Source organism: Malurus melanocephalus, unplaced genomic scaffold, assembly GCF_030028575.1.
Source record: "Malurus melanocephalus ecotype Western Australia unplaced genomic scaffold, MMel_1.1 scaffold_315, whole genome shotgun sequence".
Classification (NCBI taxonomy): domain Eukaryota; kingdom Metazoa; phylum Chordata; class Aves; order Passeriformes; family Maluridae; genus Malurus; species Malurus melanocephalus.
In genome coordinates, this window is record NW_026623547.1 from 848,562 (window position 1) to 868,292 (window position 19,731).

The following is a 19,731-nucleotide window of genomic DNA, read 5'->3' on the forward strand; positions in this document are numbered from 1 at the left end:
TCTATATTGAATGTGCATCTTAATTTTGAAATATGGTGAGAAAATAGAGGTCTGCTTCCAAAAATTGTCAAACAAAATTAGTTAGAAATTGGTTAATTTTTGGCAATACAAAGTTCTGAGAATTGACTTAAAAATACAATAAAAAATCCAAAGAAATAGCAGATCCATTGCAGTTAAGGTCGGGTAGGGATACAGTATTAATTTGTCACATATTTACAAATCTTGAAATTCTAGTACTTAATCTKCTAGTTTCATTTCACTTATTTTCAGATGCTAGCTATGTGTTTTTAAGACACCGTTATGATTGAGCATACTTCTGAAGAGTTTGTCCTCACTGTAGGAATCAAGTACCTAAAGTAAGCTTTTAAGAAGTTGAAATGTAAAAGATAAATATTTTCATATTGGCTATTCCTTTTTCTATATAGGAACAATGAATTTAGTTACTATGACTGGTGAAATTATTGTTCTGAAAACTGTAGCAACGTAACAAAYGTAACAAAAATTTGTTGTTCTAATGACTCTCAAGTGTAGCACTGGGACTTCACACTGGGAAAGATCTCTGGTGTAGTAGACACTATCAAAGAATTGGAAATACTTTGTAATCATGTTCWTACACGTTTCCCTGACCTCAGGAGTAACCCATCACCCTGGCTGAAAAGTCCTGTCTCTCTTAACTTAATTGAAAAATACTCTAAGAGTTATATTTAAACCCAGTTTCACTTTAAAAGAATGTTTGTTAAAGCTACTGCAGGGTGTGTTGCACTTTAAACCTCGTTTAAGATTTGTGATCATGTATTTAGGGTTGATTTCTGCCAGGAACAGATGGTACTAGAAGCAGACAGATGACAAGTCATACAGCACGAAACACCTATTAAATGATATTTTGTAAGTGTAAGATCATGAAATAATGAGAGTACTTTAAAGTGTTATTGCAAAATTTAGTTTTGAAGAGCAGATAGGCTAAAGAGTTTTTATGAAGGGGGGAGTTGCATTCAGGTTTTTTCAAAAAGTACTTTAATTCAAAGATTCCAGATCAGTAGATGTTGAACTATTTGAAGGGCAAATTGAAGTTAYATTATAATATACTCTTGGGGAAGTCATAGAGTGGTGTGATGGCAGTCTTACTGGATAWACATAGGCTGAGAGATCTGCCTTTAAGGCATCTAGCTCCTTAAAACTCTCTGTAGTTGTATGGAATTACTGTAAAGCAATTACAGAGATAGAACTCAAACCAGGAATAAAATGTTATATCTCAAAGGACACTTACTCAAAGGATACTTTAAAAAGAGGTAGGTTTGAAACCTGCATCTTTAATTTACCATAGATTTCTTCCTTGTATAAATTTTGATCTATGAAATAAGCAGTGAAGCAATTCAAGCTTGTGGTTAAGTTAAAAAGAAACAAAGGTGGCATTGCCATTGTTTTAGGATAGGAGAGTTTATGAAGAATCTCACAGTGCCACTGTCCATGTCACTTTATTCCAAATTTGGTTTAAATGGGGTCATAAGGCCTTGTTCTATGCATTTCTCATGTTGTCACCTGATGCAAATTCCTGTGTAGATGAAGTGCTTGGGAAACTTGATAAATGGAAGTACTGGGAATGGCAGGGTTATGTATTTTTCACATAATGCAATCCCAAAGGCACATATAGATACGATGCTGGTGTTTTTATGACACAACACTATAATTTTGAAAAGTGATTCCTTAAGTACTGAGCCCTTTAACTACTTTTTAGTTTAGTGGCAGCATTGACCAGTACCTGGAATAAAAGTTGTGTGTTTCTTACTGGGAATATAAATTTCTTTGTTGTTTCTACTGCAAACAACAAGTTTTAAAAAGTTGAAAGTTCTCTTTCAACTRTGTAAAACCTGCCTAATGCAATCACTGCATTACACCATTACAGCTGATTTGCWGTTGTAGTAGTCCCATTTGCCTTGCGGATTTTTGAATTGGAAGATGAAGGTGCCACAACACTTGCTTTTCTGTGTTGTCAAACACTGCTGCAACACTGCAATATTTGGAATTAAATAGTACCGACAGTGTTATATATTTCATTCTGTATAAGGGTGACTATTACATAAAAAATTACTTCTCTACTGAAGCTTTTCTTTTAGTCGTCTAAGTTTATGAAATTAAAGGAAGAATGTTAGAGCCAGTATTTATATTAGTATGAGAACACCAATGCTGCAAGATGTTGGCTTCCAAAGTTCCTTTTTAAAGCTGAATGCTTTCATAGTATTATTGAACATAATCCTTTATATGCAGTAGTTTGTATTTGTAGATGAAGTTTATTCATGAATTTTTTTTTAATAGAAAATAGTTGATCTGTTCAGCAGTACTTTAGTAGCATTTAAAATACAGAATTCCCTTTAATTTTACTCAGATTTCTTTTATTAAAATTCATTAATTAAATGTAAGGCTTCCAATGCAGCAAAATGAGAATTTTCCTTTAGTGGAAGTAAAAACTTCTTGAGAGGTTGTTGAATGCAACATTTCTGCTTTTGTAACAAGTTGTGAAAACCGGGTTTTTAAATACTAAAATAAGAACATTTRCACAGAGAAATTAAAAATAAATAGTTTGGAAGCATCAAAAAAAATGCCAGCTGTGAAACTAGAGGGAAAAGAAAGGCCAGGGCTTCTGTCAAAGCACCCTCAGCATGTGGAATATTTGTGGTCAGTAGATACCCTGGGGCTTGGGATTGTTGAAATACCAAGCTCTGGAGTTGACCCAGAAGGTGACAAGCCATGAGTGTCCCAGCTGTGCTGCCCTGATGCTGCAGAGACCAGGGACATRTCCAGCCTCCTCCATACCYATGCTCCCAGTTTGTACTCCTTGCWGCAGAACTGGGAGTTGGACTTTGRGTATTTTCAATTTGTCAGTTTAAGAGCAGCAAAACTGAAATATTTGTATGACTGGAAACTCACARCTTGGGAACAGGAGCATGGAGTGGAAATGTTTCTTGTGTTTAAGCTGCTTTTATGTTTGTATCTTGATGGTTTCAGGATGCTCAATGTTTTCATTAATAGARGTTGGACTTTTTGGAGAAGTATGTCTGAAATTTGACAGAACTCTGAACCATGGATCTTTCAGGAAAATATATTTGTGGCTTGGTGATTAGTGTATTTCTAGATAAACACCTCCATTCTGTCCATTGTTTTATTGGAAGATTTCTGATTCATTCTATCACATTGGTTACTTACATTACTTCTGTCACTGAGATCCTAAAAACTGGGGAAAAAATAACAAAAACAAAAACAACAGCAAAAAACAAACTAACAAAAAAAAAGAAACAAAAAATCCAAAACAAACAAACAAAAAAAAAACAACCAAAAAACCAACCAAACGAAAAGCCCAAACAAAACAAAAAGACACCAACAACACGAGTGTGATGAACATTTTTATAATAATGTTTTACCCTTTTAAGTTGGGAATGCAGTTTTTGCTTATGTTCCTGTGTAAATGCTGTCTCTAAGAAGAATGTGCTCACGGCCCATTGTATTTTCTCTAACTCTGTGATGAAATTGCAGACAATATACTACCATACTCATTCTTCTGTGTTCCTTAATCTCTGGTTCATAGGCTCTTCAGCATTATCAAAAAGCTTCAATGCTAGCTGCCTRTAGGAGCTCTGTTTTCCATACTGGAGGAGTGAAAACAGATTTTCATTGCTGGCTGGTCTTTACTGTCTTTCAGCTGGGGAAGCAAATTTAATACTTTTRTTGCTTTTCTTTTTCTTTGTGCTTCTAGTGTTTTTCTTTTTCCTTTCCCCCTTCTTTTATTTTTAATTTTTCTTTTCAAAATAGCAAGTCCTTGGTGCCAAGGGCCTGTCTTTTATTATCCTAGTTGTGTAAGCTACATTTCAGACATCTTRGAAAGAAATTAGTGAGGTACTGTGTGGTGTTAGTGGTAAGTGTAGCATTGATTCCTTAAGGTGCATTGGTGTCAGGTTTGCACTGTTCAGTTTGGAACTTSTTTGTGTGCAATTCAGAAAATTTTGCTAGGAAACATTGCTAATATGGTGAACTGTGTAGGTTTGACCTTCTGAGCAGGGASTAGACAGGGAGTAGGTTGTTCAGGGCAAGGGATTGTGTGTGTGGTGATGTTTTCTTAGAGGGGGTGGTTTGAATGTTCTGAATTCTGAAGCTGTCTTTCATGTTTTASAAGAACTTCTTGGGTCTCAGCTCCAGTTTTGCTGTAAGATCTTTCCTGCCATGAACTCTAATTTTATTATTATGTGATGCTAGCTCTCGAGTCAGGATTCACTAAGTAAGGTTATTCTAGCAAGGGAGAAGAATGCTTTTCACGATAAAATGTCAATAAAAAAATGTGTGTTAATTTTATGATAGTCATGACACAACAGTTGAATTAATAGAATTGTCTTGCCACTTAAAATTTTTTGCTGCATGTAATCTTGATCCTTCACCCCCAGTATATTTGAAACTCTGTTAAAAAGATCTGACATCCAAGCAGAGCTTAGGCCAAAACCAGGATGCTGACTGATTATCTGTATCYTTTCTGATTTCTCACCAGCCTTCCCTCAGAGAGCAAACTGGTTGGTTCTTGTTCATTTTTATCACTCACTGTGATGTGATSTTATTTTTCTGATTAAGCTATAAACTGGTGCAGGGAAATTGGCTCTGATCCTGAGAGAGTTGAAAGATAYTTTGTGTTAATCTTTCAAAAGAGAATCTTCATTGGTATATATTGTGCATGGGTAAATAAGATCTCTTACTTGTATCTTCAGAAGGACCTTAGGTCAGCTTGAACTAATTAAAAGAAATGGGCCCTACTTGCAGAGTGGGTTTTTTGCAAAATAAATGTCACCTCTACCTTCTCTTTGCCTGTTTATAGTAAACACAACAGTTGAAATTGGATTCCACTATTTTTCTCCTTACACACTCTAGCTTCTTTTCTATTTTCTGTTAAAATAATAACTTCTGAAATTGCTTTWAAGTTTACAAAGAAAATGTTTCTCACTAATTGCTGCATATGGSAATGACACACTGTTTTTAACTGTGTAGGACAGACTCAAGTTCTTGTCTCTGGAGKCAAGTGAATAGTGATTTATAAGTGGTGGGTTAATCTAAAGATGTGTGATGAGCATCCTGTGTGTGTCAGGAAAACAGTGGTTGACTATGTAGGTGTTTAGAGCTCCTTAGGGAGAAGCATGCTTGTCTTAATAAATGTGACTGATGTCTTTAGAGTAATTATGATTTTTTTTTTTTAATATAAAATGTACAATATTTGGAAGATGAACTTTTATGCAGTGTTTTTTTCATAACCTACAAAATGCTAAATCATACTTTTTTTATTTTAAATAAAACCTTTTTTCCCCCCTTTACCACAGGATAATGAGAAAAGGACCCCTTTACATGCTGCTGCCTATCTGGGAGATGCAGAAATTATTGAACTACTTATTTTATCTGGTATGTTCTATTCCTGTTAATGGAATACAAACAACTCTATGTAAATCCAAAGAAGTGTTTATTTACTTCTTAATCTGTCTAGCTTTTATTGAGATATTTAATGTGCTAGAAATTAAAGATGCTTGTACTGAAATTTTGGGTTCCAGATTATCCAGTGTTACAATACTGCGTAGTTCTGCTCTAAAATATTTCTTTATAGAAAGGTTTCTTGGTTATAGCTATTTTTATTAGTAGCTTGAGCAGCTTTCAATAGWTTAACTGAGTTTTGCTCATTAAAGAAGTAATAGTGTATATGTTACAAGTAGATATTATCATTGTTTTCATTCAGAAATGCTCTTCAGAAGAGCAATTCTTTTGAACATAGAAGATGCCAGCCAGAATTGGTTTTTATTTTTTTAAGTATCTTTGCCTATTGGCTTAAATGCGCAGAATGTCATTAGAACCACCTGAAAATGTTTAAATCTCATCTTTTTTCCCCTTATTTCTTTGTACTAAGAAAATTGCAAGTTCTGTAAAGCAATATACTTTGGTTTTGCTTTTTTTTTTAAGGGTAGAAAACCAAGAAACTAAACCAAAAGTCTGAAAAAAAACTTCATGACTGAAGGACTGAATTGATTGTCTTTGATCTTGGACAGACCTACCCATCAAGTAGCTTGAGGCTGAATTCATAATACSGAGCTTCAAGCTTACATAGAAAGATTAAAACTTGTACTGGTCCCACAGAACTACTTTAATCTTCAGGGTGCTTAATTGCACGCCTTTCCTATGCAAAGCTGGCTGCTTCCACCACCATCCCCCCATCAACCCTTTTTAACAAATTCTGCTTTAAGGAAATGCCACTTTTAGGATTATAAYAGTCGCTTCCAGACCTTCAACTGGAATTGTCAGGCATAATTTAATTTGTTACAATTTTAGTGTGATGTTATATTTTCATTAKATGTATTACTTGTACTCTATATAATTATATATTCATATGATAAATGTACRTGATGTGATATTAATTAATATATCTATCTTATGGGCATACTCATAGAGAYATTTTGTCCAGAAAAGTTCACTTCTGAAAGGCTGCAAGGTTTGAAAATCTGAAAAAGTGCTTGTTTTCCCTATCAAGAAGAAATACAAGTTCTGATGTCTCTTGAAAATATATAGTGACCCCTTTCAACAACTAACAATCTTATAAACTTTACAAAGTTATAATCAGCTACTTCTGAGGGTGTATCTTCAGTGGTTTGGATGAACACAGTCCATTTACCAGAACTGCGAAGAGCAATACACGCCTCTTTTGGGCAAAGGTTTATGGAAGGAGGGACATTCTAGTTCAGATGGGAAGGAAACAAGATCCTGTCTGGCAGGCAGCAGTAGGAGAAGAAATATTAGTCCTGCTTTTMGGCCACATAGGCTGGGGTTAAGTGTAAGGAAAAATGGAGAGCAAAGAAGGGAAGAATTAGAGCTGTATGAAGAACAGTTCMGAGTTGAGCACTTACATGGTGGAGAGGTTGTGGTTGCTGCAGTGTGTGCAGATTTTAGGGAGGATGTGAGGCATTGATATGTCCCAGRTAACTTTTGTTTAATGAAAATCAAGATTTGCTTACAGCAAAACAATGCATTAGATAGTTGCAAATAAAAAGCTTTGAAAGCTTTGGCTTGCATAGGCAGTGTCAGTCCAACCTTGCTGCGCTCACGTTCTCTGCTGTGAACTTCAATACAGTGTTGTACCTTGCTTGAGAGGCACAGCCTCCTGGAAGTCCCAGGGAGAGACTGCACTGGGRGTGAAGCAGGGTGGAATGGTGAGGGAGGCACAGGTAGGCGTGAGTTGTTGACACATTTGTGAGTGAAAAGGGGCAGGATGAAAGTGATGTCTGAGTGTTCAGACTGTTCAAGGGGCAGGATGAAAGCGATGTCTGAGTGTTCAGACTGTTCAAGGGGCAGGATGAAAGTGATGTCTGAGTGTTCAGACTGTTCAGTTTGAAAGGCGGTGCTGTACTTGGGCACTAATCCGTATATTACTTGCCTGCAAGCAGTAGTTTTAGGCAAGCCTCTTAAATCTTTAAAAAGTAGTCACCAATTTAGTCTTCTTCATTTCTGAATGCTRGATGTGAAATCTTGTGGTTGGCGAAGTGTGAGCACCCAGCTATGTCAGAAATGCTGAGCCAGCCRCTTCTCAGAGAAATCGGGTCTAAGTGTCTCAAAATGCACAAGCTGTGATTTGTCTTTTAGCTCTCTTAATTGAAAGATGGGGAAGAGAGGTTAAGTGTATTTATCCTCTCCATTTCATAAAGATAAGGAAAATTCATCTGTTGTGTTTCAGCTGGAAAGCAAATCTCTCCTTTGAGACAKATGTATAATGTTACATTTTGTGGTAATAGATGGGCATTAGGGAGCAGATAAAGAACATCTGTTACCCCAGCAAGGCTTGAAAAATGTTTGCCATGTTGCAAGATCTCTTTTTTAAAATTGAGGAAAGTGGTTTATTGAATAAATAGCATTTCTGTGCTACCATCTTCTCTGTGCAGTTAATTTTGCATGTAAAAATTGTATATGTGGCTTTAACTGACCTATTTTAGCATACCTGCACAAGGGATTGAATTAAGTGTAGACTGCTTTCATCCYAGCATTTCTCACCTTGTGAAAGCTTTTCTTTGCAGCTTGTAATGTCCTCTAACATAGCTTTGCTGGAATGTTACTAGGARCAATTACAGTTTCCCTGCTGTGCAAACTACTCTACAAAGACTGTTTGCTTTGATGCTTTTTTTCTTTCTTCAAACTGGACCTCAAAATTACTGAAGTCAGTATTAATTGTTCCGCTATTCAGTGGCTCTTATGTGATTCTTTCTCATTATTCTCTATTCTTAAAATGCTATTATGTGCTACTTACACTTAGGGTTTTTAAATTTGATTGGAATGCCTATTTCATCCTGCTCCAGTGAATCCACATAGCTTTCAAATACATATTTTGGATCATATGTTGCAGTCACATCTTTATGTTACTTTGGTATAAGTAACCCATACTGCACATGCTGAMGATATAACTGATTCAGCCTTTTTGCAGACATTTTTGGAGTAAATTTTCAGTCTTAAGATCATTCTGACTTAGTTTTTGAATTCCTGAGATATTTTCTCGCTGAATCTGAAGGTTGCTTTGTGACCTTTCCTATTGTATTTCACTTGCATAAGGGATCTGAAGGTGATGGTTTAGCAAACAAAGAAAATTGCTTTGCTGACTTCAGTTTGGGCCTGGACATTTAGATTGCCTTTTGTTTTTTATTTTGAGACACTGAGCACTAATAAACTTGTCCCCTGAGGATGTGAATATCTTACCAACAGATTGTCATACCRCTGTGGTCTGGGGAAGTCTAAATGTTCAAATCATCCCTCACTGTTGTATTGTATTTTGATAAGCAATCCACCTTCCTAGATTTGTTGTGTAGGGAGGTGACCAATAAACATAAAAGAGGCATGAAGATTATTTATAGCATCCAGAAGGATAGAACGGAAGTTTATATTTTAGTCACGTGAGAATCATAATTTTAGAAGCATTTTTGTTTTTGTGTTACTCTTCCCAGAGTATTAACACTCATCACAGTATTTTTATGACCTCTGTRTAGTTCTGCATCCTGGTGCACAAACGCATCTGTCTACTTTGCATAATTGACTGACTTTAAGAGTGTAAATGATGGCAAACTACTGAAAAGCAGAAAAGTATAAGTATGTAAGTCTTATATAACTGAATGTCCAGCCTTTTGTTCTTTCCAAGAAATCCAGATTAAAAAAATCAAACCCTTAAGTCCTACATATAATCTGTTCTGGAGAGGCTTCTTGCTTTATAAAAAAAAAAATCTTTCCAATTGTCCTATGATTTTTAATATAATCAGAGTCTACTATGCCAGGAAGTGTCATGTGAAAAGCAGAACAGATTAGTGTGATCACAGAATGTGTTCTTTTGATTACTAACTTTTTCCACTTATTTTCTAAAAATACCATGCAGATGATTATTGCTTTCACTGAAATCAATGTAATTCACAAAAATCAACATTTGAATTGTCAGTTGTTTTCTTCTGAATAGATTTAGTTACTACATTGCATTGATACTTAAATRCTAACACAACACATTGCTGTTTGCTTAACCCAAAATTTTCTCAGTATGAAGCTCAGTGTTACATTAGTGTGGTCAAACTCAATCTCAWTAAGGTTTGGCAGCCCACGAGTTTTTGTTTCCTCTGGGACAGCTGGAAAATGTAAGAATCGTGCTGATGCTGGAAAATTACCATTATAGTAATAATAGATTTTGGACGATAGTAAAGACCCTTCAGTGTTACACCACTCTACCTGCATTTCTTTCATCAATTAYGAAGCTGTGCGAGCTTTAGAAACCCATCCAATGACAGTCACACAGCTCAGCTGTTCAATAGCTATTGCTGCCTCACTCCCAGCCGAATGAAGCTCCCTTTGTTTGGATTGCAGATGTACCCACACACCCAARGCATTTCACAGGGGCCCCTTTGACACTGGCTCTATCTTTCAGCCGCTTCCTCTTCTTTTGACAGCGATGTTGGCTGATGTTTTTCTTTTTCAAGCTGGCCTAACTTCCCCCTGGCAGCAGTAAGAGTCAGATGCTGTGAAGAATGTAGCTCTGATGTTCTTTGAGAGAGAATTAAGCTGACTTGTGAAAAGACAGTGTTCAGTAGCTCAAGTCAGAGCACCTCATGTTGCTTACTGAAGCTCAAGGAAGTGGTGGCTGATGTGCCATGAAATGAGCCTATGAAAGGAAATTGKCTTTGATTGACAAATCAGTAAAGTCCTGGAAGCATGGCTTCTACTCGATTATGGTTTTCCACCCTTTTGTRGCCAGTGTGTCTCCATRTGTTTTTGTTTTGGKGGGGTGGTTTTGGGGTTTGAGAGTGGTTTTGTTTGTTTCTTAAGAAACAAAATTAAAAACTGTTCTTGAAGCATCATTTTGTCTGGACAAAAGATTCCAGACCTGTTCCTCTTGGATTTTTGCACTACTGTATAGATATTCTGCTATGCATTTAGCTTATAAATAGCAAGATGCTTTCTTTCCATAAGGTCTTAATCATTATTTTTTGCACAATGATTTTCCAATTATCCAAGTTTTCTATAGAAAAKTACCCTGAATTTCTATTACTGATTATTCCAACTCATATCTCAAAATCTTTTTTTACTTTAAAAACTTCTTCTGTGTCTCCTCCTGACTGTTTGCATATTTTTCTATCTAAGGAGAAGTTTTCTACTCTATCTGTTTATTCCTCAATATAGTCTGAGAATTTCTGCTTGYCAGTTTAAGTGCTGCCAAGGTCATTGTCTCTAGATAAAAAAGTGGATCATTCTGAACCTATAACTAGCTGTTAGGAAAATAATTAAATAGAATCTAATTACAGTAGGACTGGTAGTTACTCTCGGTGATTTATACCTTTGATCTTTCTAATTTCTTCAAAGATAACTCCTGAAATTATTTCAGTATACTAGTTGAGACCAAGTTTGTTAYTTAAATGCACTCTATAAAGATCTTTTTTACATCTTTTACTCCTAAATAGACATTTCAGAACTTCGAATAGCGAACATTGGGTGTCTGTATTGCATAATTGAATGAAAACACTTTTGCTTTCTTTGCTTATATTATGATATTGCTCAGTCACTAGTACATCTTGTACAATAACAAAGGAAAATACCATCCTTGAAAGTCTAAAAATACAGACTGCAAGCACAACAGTGGAAGGCAATTGAGCACTTAAGTCAGTACTGTGAGCAAAGATGAAAATGTCTTGTCWGTTCTGTTGTATTTCTTAATCTATTTCCAACCAGTGACGCATAAGTAATTCAGCCACCGCATTCATTAGTCTTCTGAGGACATTTCCAAATAGGAAGAGTTCTGTTGTTCTGTTGCAGAGGAACTGGGGAGGAGAGTCACAGCAAAAGTTTTTATGAGAGGAACACAGAGGTGGTGTGAGAGACAGGGCTGTGTAGGAGTGTATGGCAGTTTATGRCTGAGGGAAGAGATGTGTGGTTGCTCCTTGCAGCATTCCCTGCCCAGTCCTTTCTTATCTGTCTTTCCAAGAGATGGTTGAGATGGTAGCTGTTACTGCAGTGTAGGGATATGGACACCAAGAAGTATGTCCTGGAATTGGTGGTTAATAGCACATTTCAATGTGCACTTTCCACACACAGACTAGCAGAATTAAAACCTCCAGGACCATTCTGTAAATCAGTGCATGTATTCTAGTGGAAAATGTGTCTCTTGAAACACAAATTGCTAGAAGTAAGCATCACAGTTTTTCAGTAGCTTCTGTACTTTATTTATGAAATAAAACATGTCTTTCTAATTGTCAGTGTTGTGAATACAGCTTGGCAAGATGACATGTAAGATTCAGGGACAAGGGAGGAAAATTATGWAATACTTCTGTCTCTCTCACTCCCCCTACCTCACCTTTTGCAGAGCAAAAGTCTGCTTTTGTATTTGTCTAGATGTGTAAACTGTACTAGCAAAATTGGTGATGAAAGGGGTGATCTTGTTTAATGTTTTGGCTTAGTGCACCAATATGGAAGAATAATTTGCTTTGTTTGGAAGATGCAGTTTTAGGGGAGGGTTAYTTACATGATTGGTTCTTAAATTCAGATTGACTGTTCATGTTCCAGCATTGTGTTTGCTCTCTCTGGAAAGCTCCCCTAATCCTTTTCCTGCAATCTCTATGGCRTTTAAAGAATTGAAGTATAAGAAATATTACAACAAACAAATATTTGAGAAGTTTTAAYGAACATGTTAAGACCAGGCCCTTGAAGTCTGAAGATCCAAGGGGCAGAGATGGGGAGAGGGGAGAATAGGGTTTGTTTGGCTTGGGTTTTTTTTTTAATTCTGTTTTGGTTTTGCACACTGGAGATTAAGATATACTGTACTGTGCTTTCAAAGAGCAAACTGCTCAGAGTTGGCATTTGAAATTTGAGAAATGCCCTGGTTAACATGTCAGCAGGTTGAGCTTCACAGGGATAATATGGCATTGGCAGTGTTGTGCAGTAACTTATATACATACATATGTTCAGACTGTGAAGCAATATCTTGAAGCCAAAGTTATTTGGTAAAGGTATAATATATTTTTGCAACATTTATTTGCGTAGGTCTGGAGTTTTGCCTCAGATGATCAAGGCYGTAAACTCCCTCACTGTTGCATAGTAGGACTGTGATAGGTTTGAGGTACCCCATGAAGGGTCAGGGAGGAACAGTGACATTTTCCCGAAATCATGTGCTAGGCAGTAAAGAACAGCCTAGAGGAGGGTTGTGTCCTCAGATACAAGGYTGTTTGGAGAAGTTTCTTTATGAAATTTAAATAATTCTTGGCAGCATGGCTTCTTGGAGAAATTTAAGGGCAAAGTATCTCTCAATTTTAAAATGTTATTTTGTTTAATGTCTCTAAAGCTGTAGATCTCCCAATTCCCACATTAATAATGCATATATGGTTTTTGGTAGTACATTTATTCTGATTATTGCTTAAAAACTTTGTCTTTCAATATAACAATTTTGCAGTTTMATTAAAAGCTTTTGTAATGGAAGGAAAAAACAAGCTTCATTGTTCTTTCTTAACTAAGTTTATCAGTGATTCAGATTTGTTATCAAAAGCCAATTTCATTTTTTCTTTYGTCGGAGAATCTACCATTTTCTGTGTATTTGAAGTTAACTTATTTTAGTGTCTACATTGTTAGACATTACAATGTTTAACATTACATACAAACACATTATACTGTTCTAAAATGCTAGACCTAGGCTTCCTTGTTTTTTTGGGTGGAAGAYTCCTTATGGAATGGGGGGCAGATATTGCTGTGTTAATTTTTGTTCTTTTGAGAGGACCATATTACTTTCACATATTCTTTTCTTTCAGTCATAGCAATTGAGATTAAGTTATCATTGTGAAAACTTTCTGTACAGTATTTTTTTGTGTTTGTTTCTTCTCTCTTCTGGTGTAGTTTTTAGGCTGTATGTTGAAAGTACCAGAAATGTCAGTAAACAACTTMCCTGAACACATCAACACTGCTTGGGCTCTAAGCACATTTTCACTTAGAGCTAGAGTTTAGGTGACTGCTGCTGCTTTTGAATGGGAGCGTACATTTCCCCTCTTCTGGTGGGCATGTTGCTTTTCCTATCTTGGGCTTTATTACCTGGATTAATCTGACCTAATCTCAAGTCTCGCGAAAGCATTTTCCTCAGGAAAATCAGCGTGGTGATTTATCAATTAGTAACTCACTCGAGTTCTTTCAAATGCTTTAAAGTATCTGTATCCTGTAGAGATAGAAATTAGACTATGAAGGCCATTATTCCTTGGCTGTTGGTTAGACGGGAGGTCAGGTGGAGCTTTGAGTACAGTTTTGGCTTTTTTTTGTCTTATCTTCTAAAAAGAGAATGTGGCCAAAATTACCTGGAATATAATCAGGAATTACAGATACTTTTGATATGTATYGATTACATTCTCACTTAGCAATTATTTCTTCATTATATTTGTGATGTCATTCATCACTTAGTGTCCTGTGAGAAGGATTGCCAAAAATCCTAAGGCATTTCTAGTGACTTTTAGAATAATCAAATTCTTTTTTGGCCCGAGTTCTGTGCAAGACTTGATACAGTACAGTATGCTATGGCACWTGGTGTGGTGCAGTACACCAGTGGRTCCTTAGGATGTTTGACAAAAGCAAATACATGTGATATCTCTTCAAGTTTTGTTAGGTTGTGGGGATTTTTTTCTAATTGACTTGGACTTTCTTCCATTTATTAGCCTTATTTTTCAAAAACTTTTGCACTTAGGAAAGTAGGTTATCGCCCTATTCTGAAATTTAAATAAGGAAACATAGAAATCCCTGAAATTGCAACCAGCAGTTAGACGTCAGTCTCTGTTCAGTGGTTGGAAGACCTAGGATCAAAATGGAAGTTTGGATTCTGCATCARCTTCCATGTTCTGTTCTTACAACTTAAAGGGATGGATTGATTAGAAACTCARGAGAACTGACTTCAGATATATAGTTTGCTTAGTATATACAGCCATGATTTTGTACACACTGCTATGTTTCTTGATCACGTGGACTGGGGTAGATTTCTTTGCTGCTGCAGGTCTTGGATCAAAATACCCTGTCTCTCAGTTGAATATCCTAACATGACCAGCASCCTATTTGGCATCTTGTGTCTTACTGGCCTTCCATCCTTTCCTGTTCTTTGCATGGAGAAAAGCTGTMGTTGGTTCTGATGTATCAGTATAATGTTTAGCCTGAGGAGTTAATCAGCTCTGGTCATGCAGCATTAATGTTACTGTGTGATTTTTTTCTAACAGTATTTCCAAACTATTCTTTTCAAAAATGTCAGATTTTGCCTAAGCTTTTCCTGTAAAATCTCTGAATTTCTAAAATAAAGGTGGACAAATTTCCAATCAGGGTATAAATATCCTACAATGTTATATATGTGTGTGTGTATCAGTAAGAAATTAATCATAAAGTTTTMTTGTTTGCTGGAAGTTAAAAAATGTAGTTCAGCTGCTTCCTTCGGGGGAAAGAAGTTCCCAAGCCCTTCTTTCCTTTTATTATTAAGAAAAAAATTAAAATCCAAACCCAGGCTTKTGTCCCTTGGAGATGTTTGTGCAGCTTTATTTCCTGGGGACAGGGACAGCTGTTCCTTGAATGTTCTTTTAGAAGTAGGGAGGTGTGGCTGTTAACCTCTCTCATGAAGCAAGGTCCAGGAGGTCCTGGGGCAGGCTAGGTAGTAATGCTGGAGTAGTGAAGATTTGTTTYCAGATTAAATCCCAGTGGAAGAATCGTCCTCATCCTAGATACCTGTCCATGAGATGTGGCAGCTACAAGGAAACTGGAGGAGTTTAGTGGGGAGTAAAAGCAGCCTCTTTCTATATTTTAATGGAAAATTTCAGCTGTAGTGGGAAACTGAGATTTTTGTTCCTCAGTGAAAGCAAGGAGTTCCTCTTGCTTACACAACAGCCTTTTTATGTGGCTTTGAAAGTGCAAAAGATTATAAACGATGACCTAGTGTAAAAGTATGAGTATATTTTGATATGGAAGGGTATTGTTGGGAYGGTGTTCAAAGAATTTCCTCGAAGGGTTGACTTCAGCTGCAGAAAAGAGTCCTTTTCATTTTTTGCGTGAATAAGTAATTTCCAATTGTTCTATCTCTGTTCTTGAAAATATTTCAGTCGTTCTGTAAATATATTTTAAATTCCTGTTATTTTTATTTTTTGTTACAGGAGCTAGAGTTAATGCCAAAGACAGCAAATGGTTGACTCCTTTACACAGAGCTGTAGCATCTTGTAGTGAGGTATGTTGCTCTTTCTGACTGCTTTGTGTTAAAATAAGACATCTTAAATTACCTTCTGTCCATTGTTCAGTTTTTAAAGTGAAACTATTCTAAATGTTTGGGATTGCAGAACATTTTTGAACAGTTTGTTTGGCCTGATGCGGGTATATATATACGTATATCACTTGCTTCAGCAGTGAGAAAGGAGGAAGACTATAAACTTAGGAATTTTCAGTTTTGCTTTCTGTGACTTCCATAGCAGATGATTCTGCACAAAGTGTTCTCAAGTCCAGTTTACTTCTCCTCAGGTAACCAGAATGGTTCAGTGAAGTACAGATGAATTAAGATTTAGTATGCCATTTACAGCATGGTCTTTGCATTCCTTCATTTTTTTACCTGCTTCTCTGTTCAGGCAGAGAATTTCTTCATTTATTGAAGAAATAAATGGTTCTATAAAGGCCTGACAGTGTCTTTTTTCTTTTAATTGATWAATTAATAATAATAGTTTTGAATATCACTTAAAAAATTTTTATGTAGGCTGTTTTTTGAAATCTCCCAGTTATACAGTTGCGAGAATATAATGGTGTAAGAAATTACTTTGTTATTGTTTCTCTATGGTCGTTGTGCTAATAAAAAATTTAAATGCCTGTAGAAGATCAAAACAAACAGAGAAATGCTGAGCTTGTTATGTGGAAGAGTGTATGCAAAATTATSTCCTTTGAGATCCTGAATCAAATTGATGCTTATTTCAGTACATCTCAAATAAAGGTTTTATATTAGGAATTTTTTGTTTGGGAAGATAGAATTGAATATTTTAGTTTTGACAAGTGTTGAACTTCAAGCATTTGATACATGCGCTATCTAAACAAGCCTTGTTTCAGTTTTTGCTTTTGAATTCCCTGGACGAATTGCAGTATTTTGTCACCAGCATTAATAGCAAAGTTATGTAGAGATCATGTTATTCAAAAAAACAGCATTTGAAAATGAATCTTCAAGGGCGCTTTATTCCCAAATGCTGTTTGTTCTTGAGATATTTTTAGGCTGTTCCTTTGGGAGCTGACCGAAGCACCAAATGCTGCATTCTTCAGAGCTGAGGAACAATAAAAGCTCTCCATCAGTAATGCTTGCAGAGGCAGAGAAGTGCTCCAAACAAACTGGGTTTAAATGATAAGTTCAAGAAATGCAACCATGGCCATAGTTTTTTAAATATGGAAGATATTAAACAAAATATTAACCAAAGGCAAGCAAGACATGTAAACCAGTTAACTATTTACCCAAAAGGCAATGATAGATGCTTGTCACAATTCTCTGTTCATCAACACAGTGAGTCGTGGGAGCCCACATACATGATTGACGTGTAGGCACTGTTTTCTAGCTGACAGACCTATGTGAGTTTGGGGCACTGGGTAAAAAGCTGTAATGGAAAAACTTGATCATGATTTCAGTAAAATATCTGGATTCTTGAATCAAGGACAGCTGCAATTAAACAAGGACAGTGAAACACAAAATAGCTGAACTTATGGATTTTAACTGTCAGCTACACACATTCAGGCAGCTTCATGTCAAGACAGTCATATTTTTATTTGTGTGAGCCTGCTGTATATTGCAAATCTTTAAAAAAATAAACTCTAGATTCAGTTGTGAAATCAGTAGTTCATATGCATGTAGAAATGAGAGTCATTGTTTTTATACTAATATTATGGTGCGTCCTTCTGCAAAAGGGGTGATAGCTGTTCTAAAATTTCCTTGTTCCGTTATGGTTTTTCTTAATATTTGGGTTAAAAAAGACAAGAGTTAAAATGTAATTAGTTTTTTKAAGTACTAAGTCTCCTTCAGTTTCTCAGAGAGAAGAGTTACTCAGTTTTTTCATTACAAGCCTGTGAYACAGTATTTTCACTTTTGTGTTTGTTCCTGTCTTATTTTTTATTGACAGTGTGAGAAATTTCAACATCTTAAATGTGATTTGTTATAATATTAATGGGATCAATAGTTACTTAGTATTCTGCTTGTAGCTGAGAATACAATACCTTGCTATTGTATCACTGTGCAATTCAAAATCTCTAGTAACAACTTGTGGTAGCATGTTTTAAGTTCAAAGTGGTAATCAATTATTTGTGTGCTCAGTGACTGAGTTGGCAGTCAGTGAAAGCAATYAGTGAATCGTGGGAAGGTCACACAGCTGATGTAAAATGCAATGTTCATCATCATGTTGATACTGCCAGCACGTTTATTTTTTTATGCATTCCAATTGCATGTGCATATTTTAGTGGGATTTGTTTATCTTGCTGTAAAAATTAGAGTCTTATTTGTCAAATTTTCACAGCTTGTACTTTTAACAAAAGGAAATGAATAATCATTTTGAGCGATAGAATTCAGTGCAATATTTTAAAACGGTTTTCAGGAGTTTTGCAACACTCTATGTTGAAACTTTTTGYAACCGTGACCTGTTTTATCTGTGGTTCTCTAAATGTACATTTAAGAACCTGGGGTTTGCCATTTATACAGTTGAAAAACTTTGCTTGGCAATTGATTATCTGTCATAAAATTTATTATCAGTTCATAGTACTTCATTAATCCTTGGCTAAGGATTCCATTAATGGAAGAAATCCTGGAGTGGTTTATTAAACGTTGGAAATAAATTGTGATGGCAAAACCATTTTTCATGTGGCTTAAGGAACTGGATAAAAGACCTGGAAATAGTTAATTTGGTTAAATCATTCATGTCCTTGAGAACATCTCCAAGTTTGGATTTATGATAAAGTTAAAATCCCGAAGTGTCCCGAAGMTTATGTTTGTATACGAAAAAATTGTAAAGAGTTGTATTCCACTGTATTGTCCTTAAATCCAAGACAGTCATTTCTGGTCTTTACTAAGTGGCTTGGYTTTTCTGTAAATGCTTTCAGGATGCTGTTCAGGTGTTGTTAAAGCATTCAGCAGATGTCAATGCTCGTGATAAAAACTGGCAGACACCCCTACATATAGCAGCTGCAAACAAAGCTGTGAAGTGTGCTGAAGCTTTGGTGCCTCTCCTAAGCAATGTAAATGTGTCTGATCGAGCAGGCAGAACTGCATTGCATCATGCAGCCTTCAGTGGACACGTTGAGGTAAAAGTGAATTTTCTTAACTTGTTTCCCACTCATCATTCTGTCYCTCACATTCCTGGTGTTTTATTAATGACTTTAAAACCATTTCTCCCCCATTCCCTCTAAAAGCCCCAGCCCGTATTTTGTATTTGAATTTGGTTTTTGTATGCATCTCTATGCAGAAAAGTTGTGAAAAATAAATGTTACATCATTCAGTTGGAAGGTTATTACAGTGTTTGCTTTTCTTATAGCGGAAGCAAATTTGTTAAGAGATGTTAAATTACTAACAGGTAAATATAAAATGGAAAAACCAGGATATTTTTCTGTTCAGTAAATAGTGAACATTCGGAATACGTTGTCACTGAAATGTGGAGGAAATACATGTAATAAGCTCTAACTCCCTAGTCACTTAATAATAACCTGAAAATTTGAAAGATTTTGTGCCTTTACCATATTGAACCGAGAAATGTTTCTGTTGACATCAAGTTTTGTGTTCTTTATAGTCACCTCATTGTAACAGCCAGTTTTTTCAAATTTATAGAATATTTAAAACCCAACACATTTAAATCCTCTGAAAACACATAAATTTTTGTTTTCTTCTGTGGTTTTCTTAGTTGAAGCAAAATTTTCCATAATTAATAGAAGATTTCTCTTCTTTCTCTTTTTCTCAGATGGTCAGCTTACTATTGTCTAGAGGGGCCAATATTAATGCATTTGACAAGAAAGACAGACGAGCTATACACTGGGCAGCATATATGGGTATGTATGTATTTCAGTTGATTAATACTACAGTAACAAAAATATCATCTGGTGTTTAGTGGTTTTACRTATTTCTAGGAAAAGCATTTGCAACGTAAGCATTGAAGTTGTGTCTGCCAAAAAAACACAAATAGTGTGGTTCAAATTGCCTTGTAAATGTGTATTTTG

The 19,731-nt window shown here is 35.8% G+C and overlaps 1 protein-coding gene across 3 annotated transcripts in view; it reads left to right on the plus strand.

The window, feature by feature from the left end:
• ANKRD28 (ankyrin repeat domain 28) overlaps positions 1-19,731 on the plus strand; it is a 107,544-nt gene that overhangs the window by 59,244 nt on the left and 28,569 nt on the right. For all 3 annotated transcript variants that reach the window (XM_057377425.1, XM_057377424.1, XM_057377423.1), the window contains exons 3-6: positions 5,349-5,427; positions 15,672-15,742; positions 18,625-18,825; positions 19,476-19,563. In XM_057377425.1, the coding sequence (XP_057233408.1) occupies positions 5,349-5,427; positions 15,672-15,742; positions 18,625-18,825; positions 19,476-19,563 (439 nt within the window). The remainder of the gene's footprint in view (positions 1-5,348; positions 5,428-15,671; positions 15,743-18,624; positions 18,826-19,475; positions 19,564-19,731) is intronic.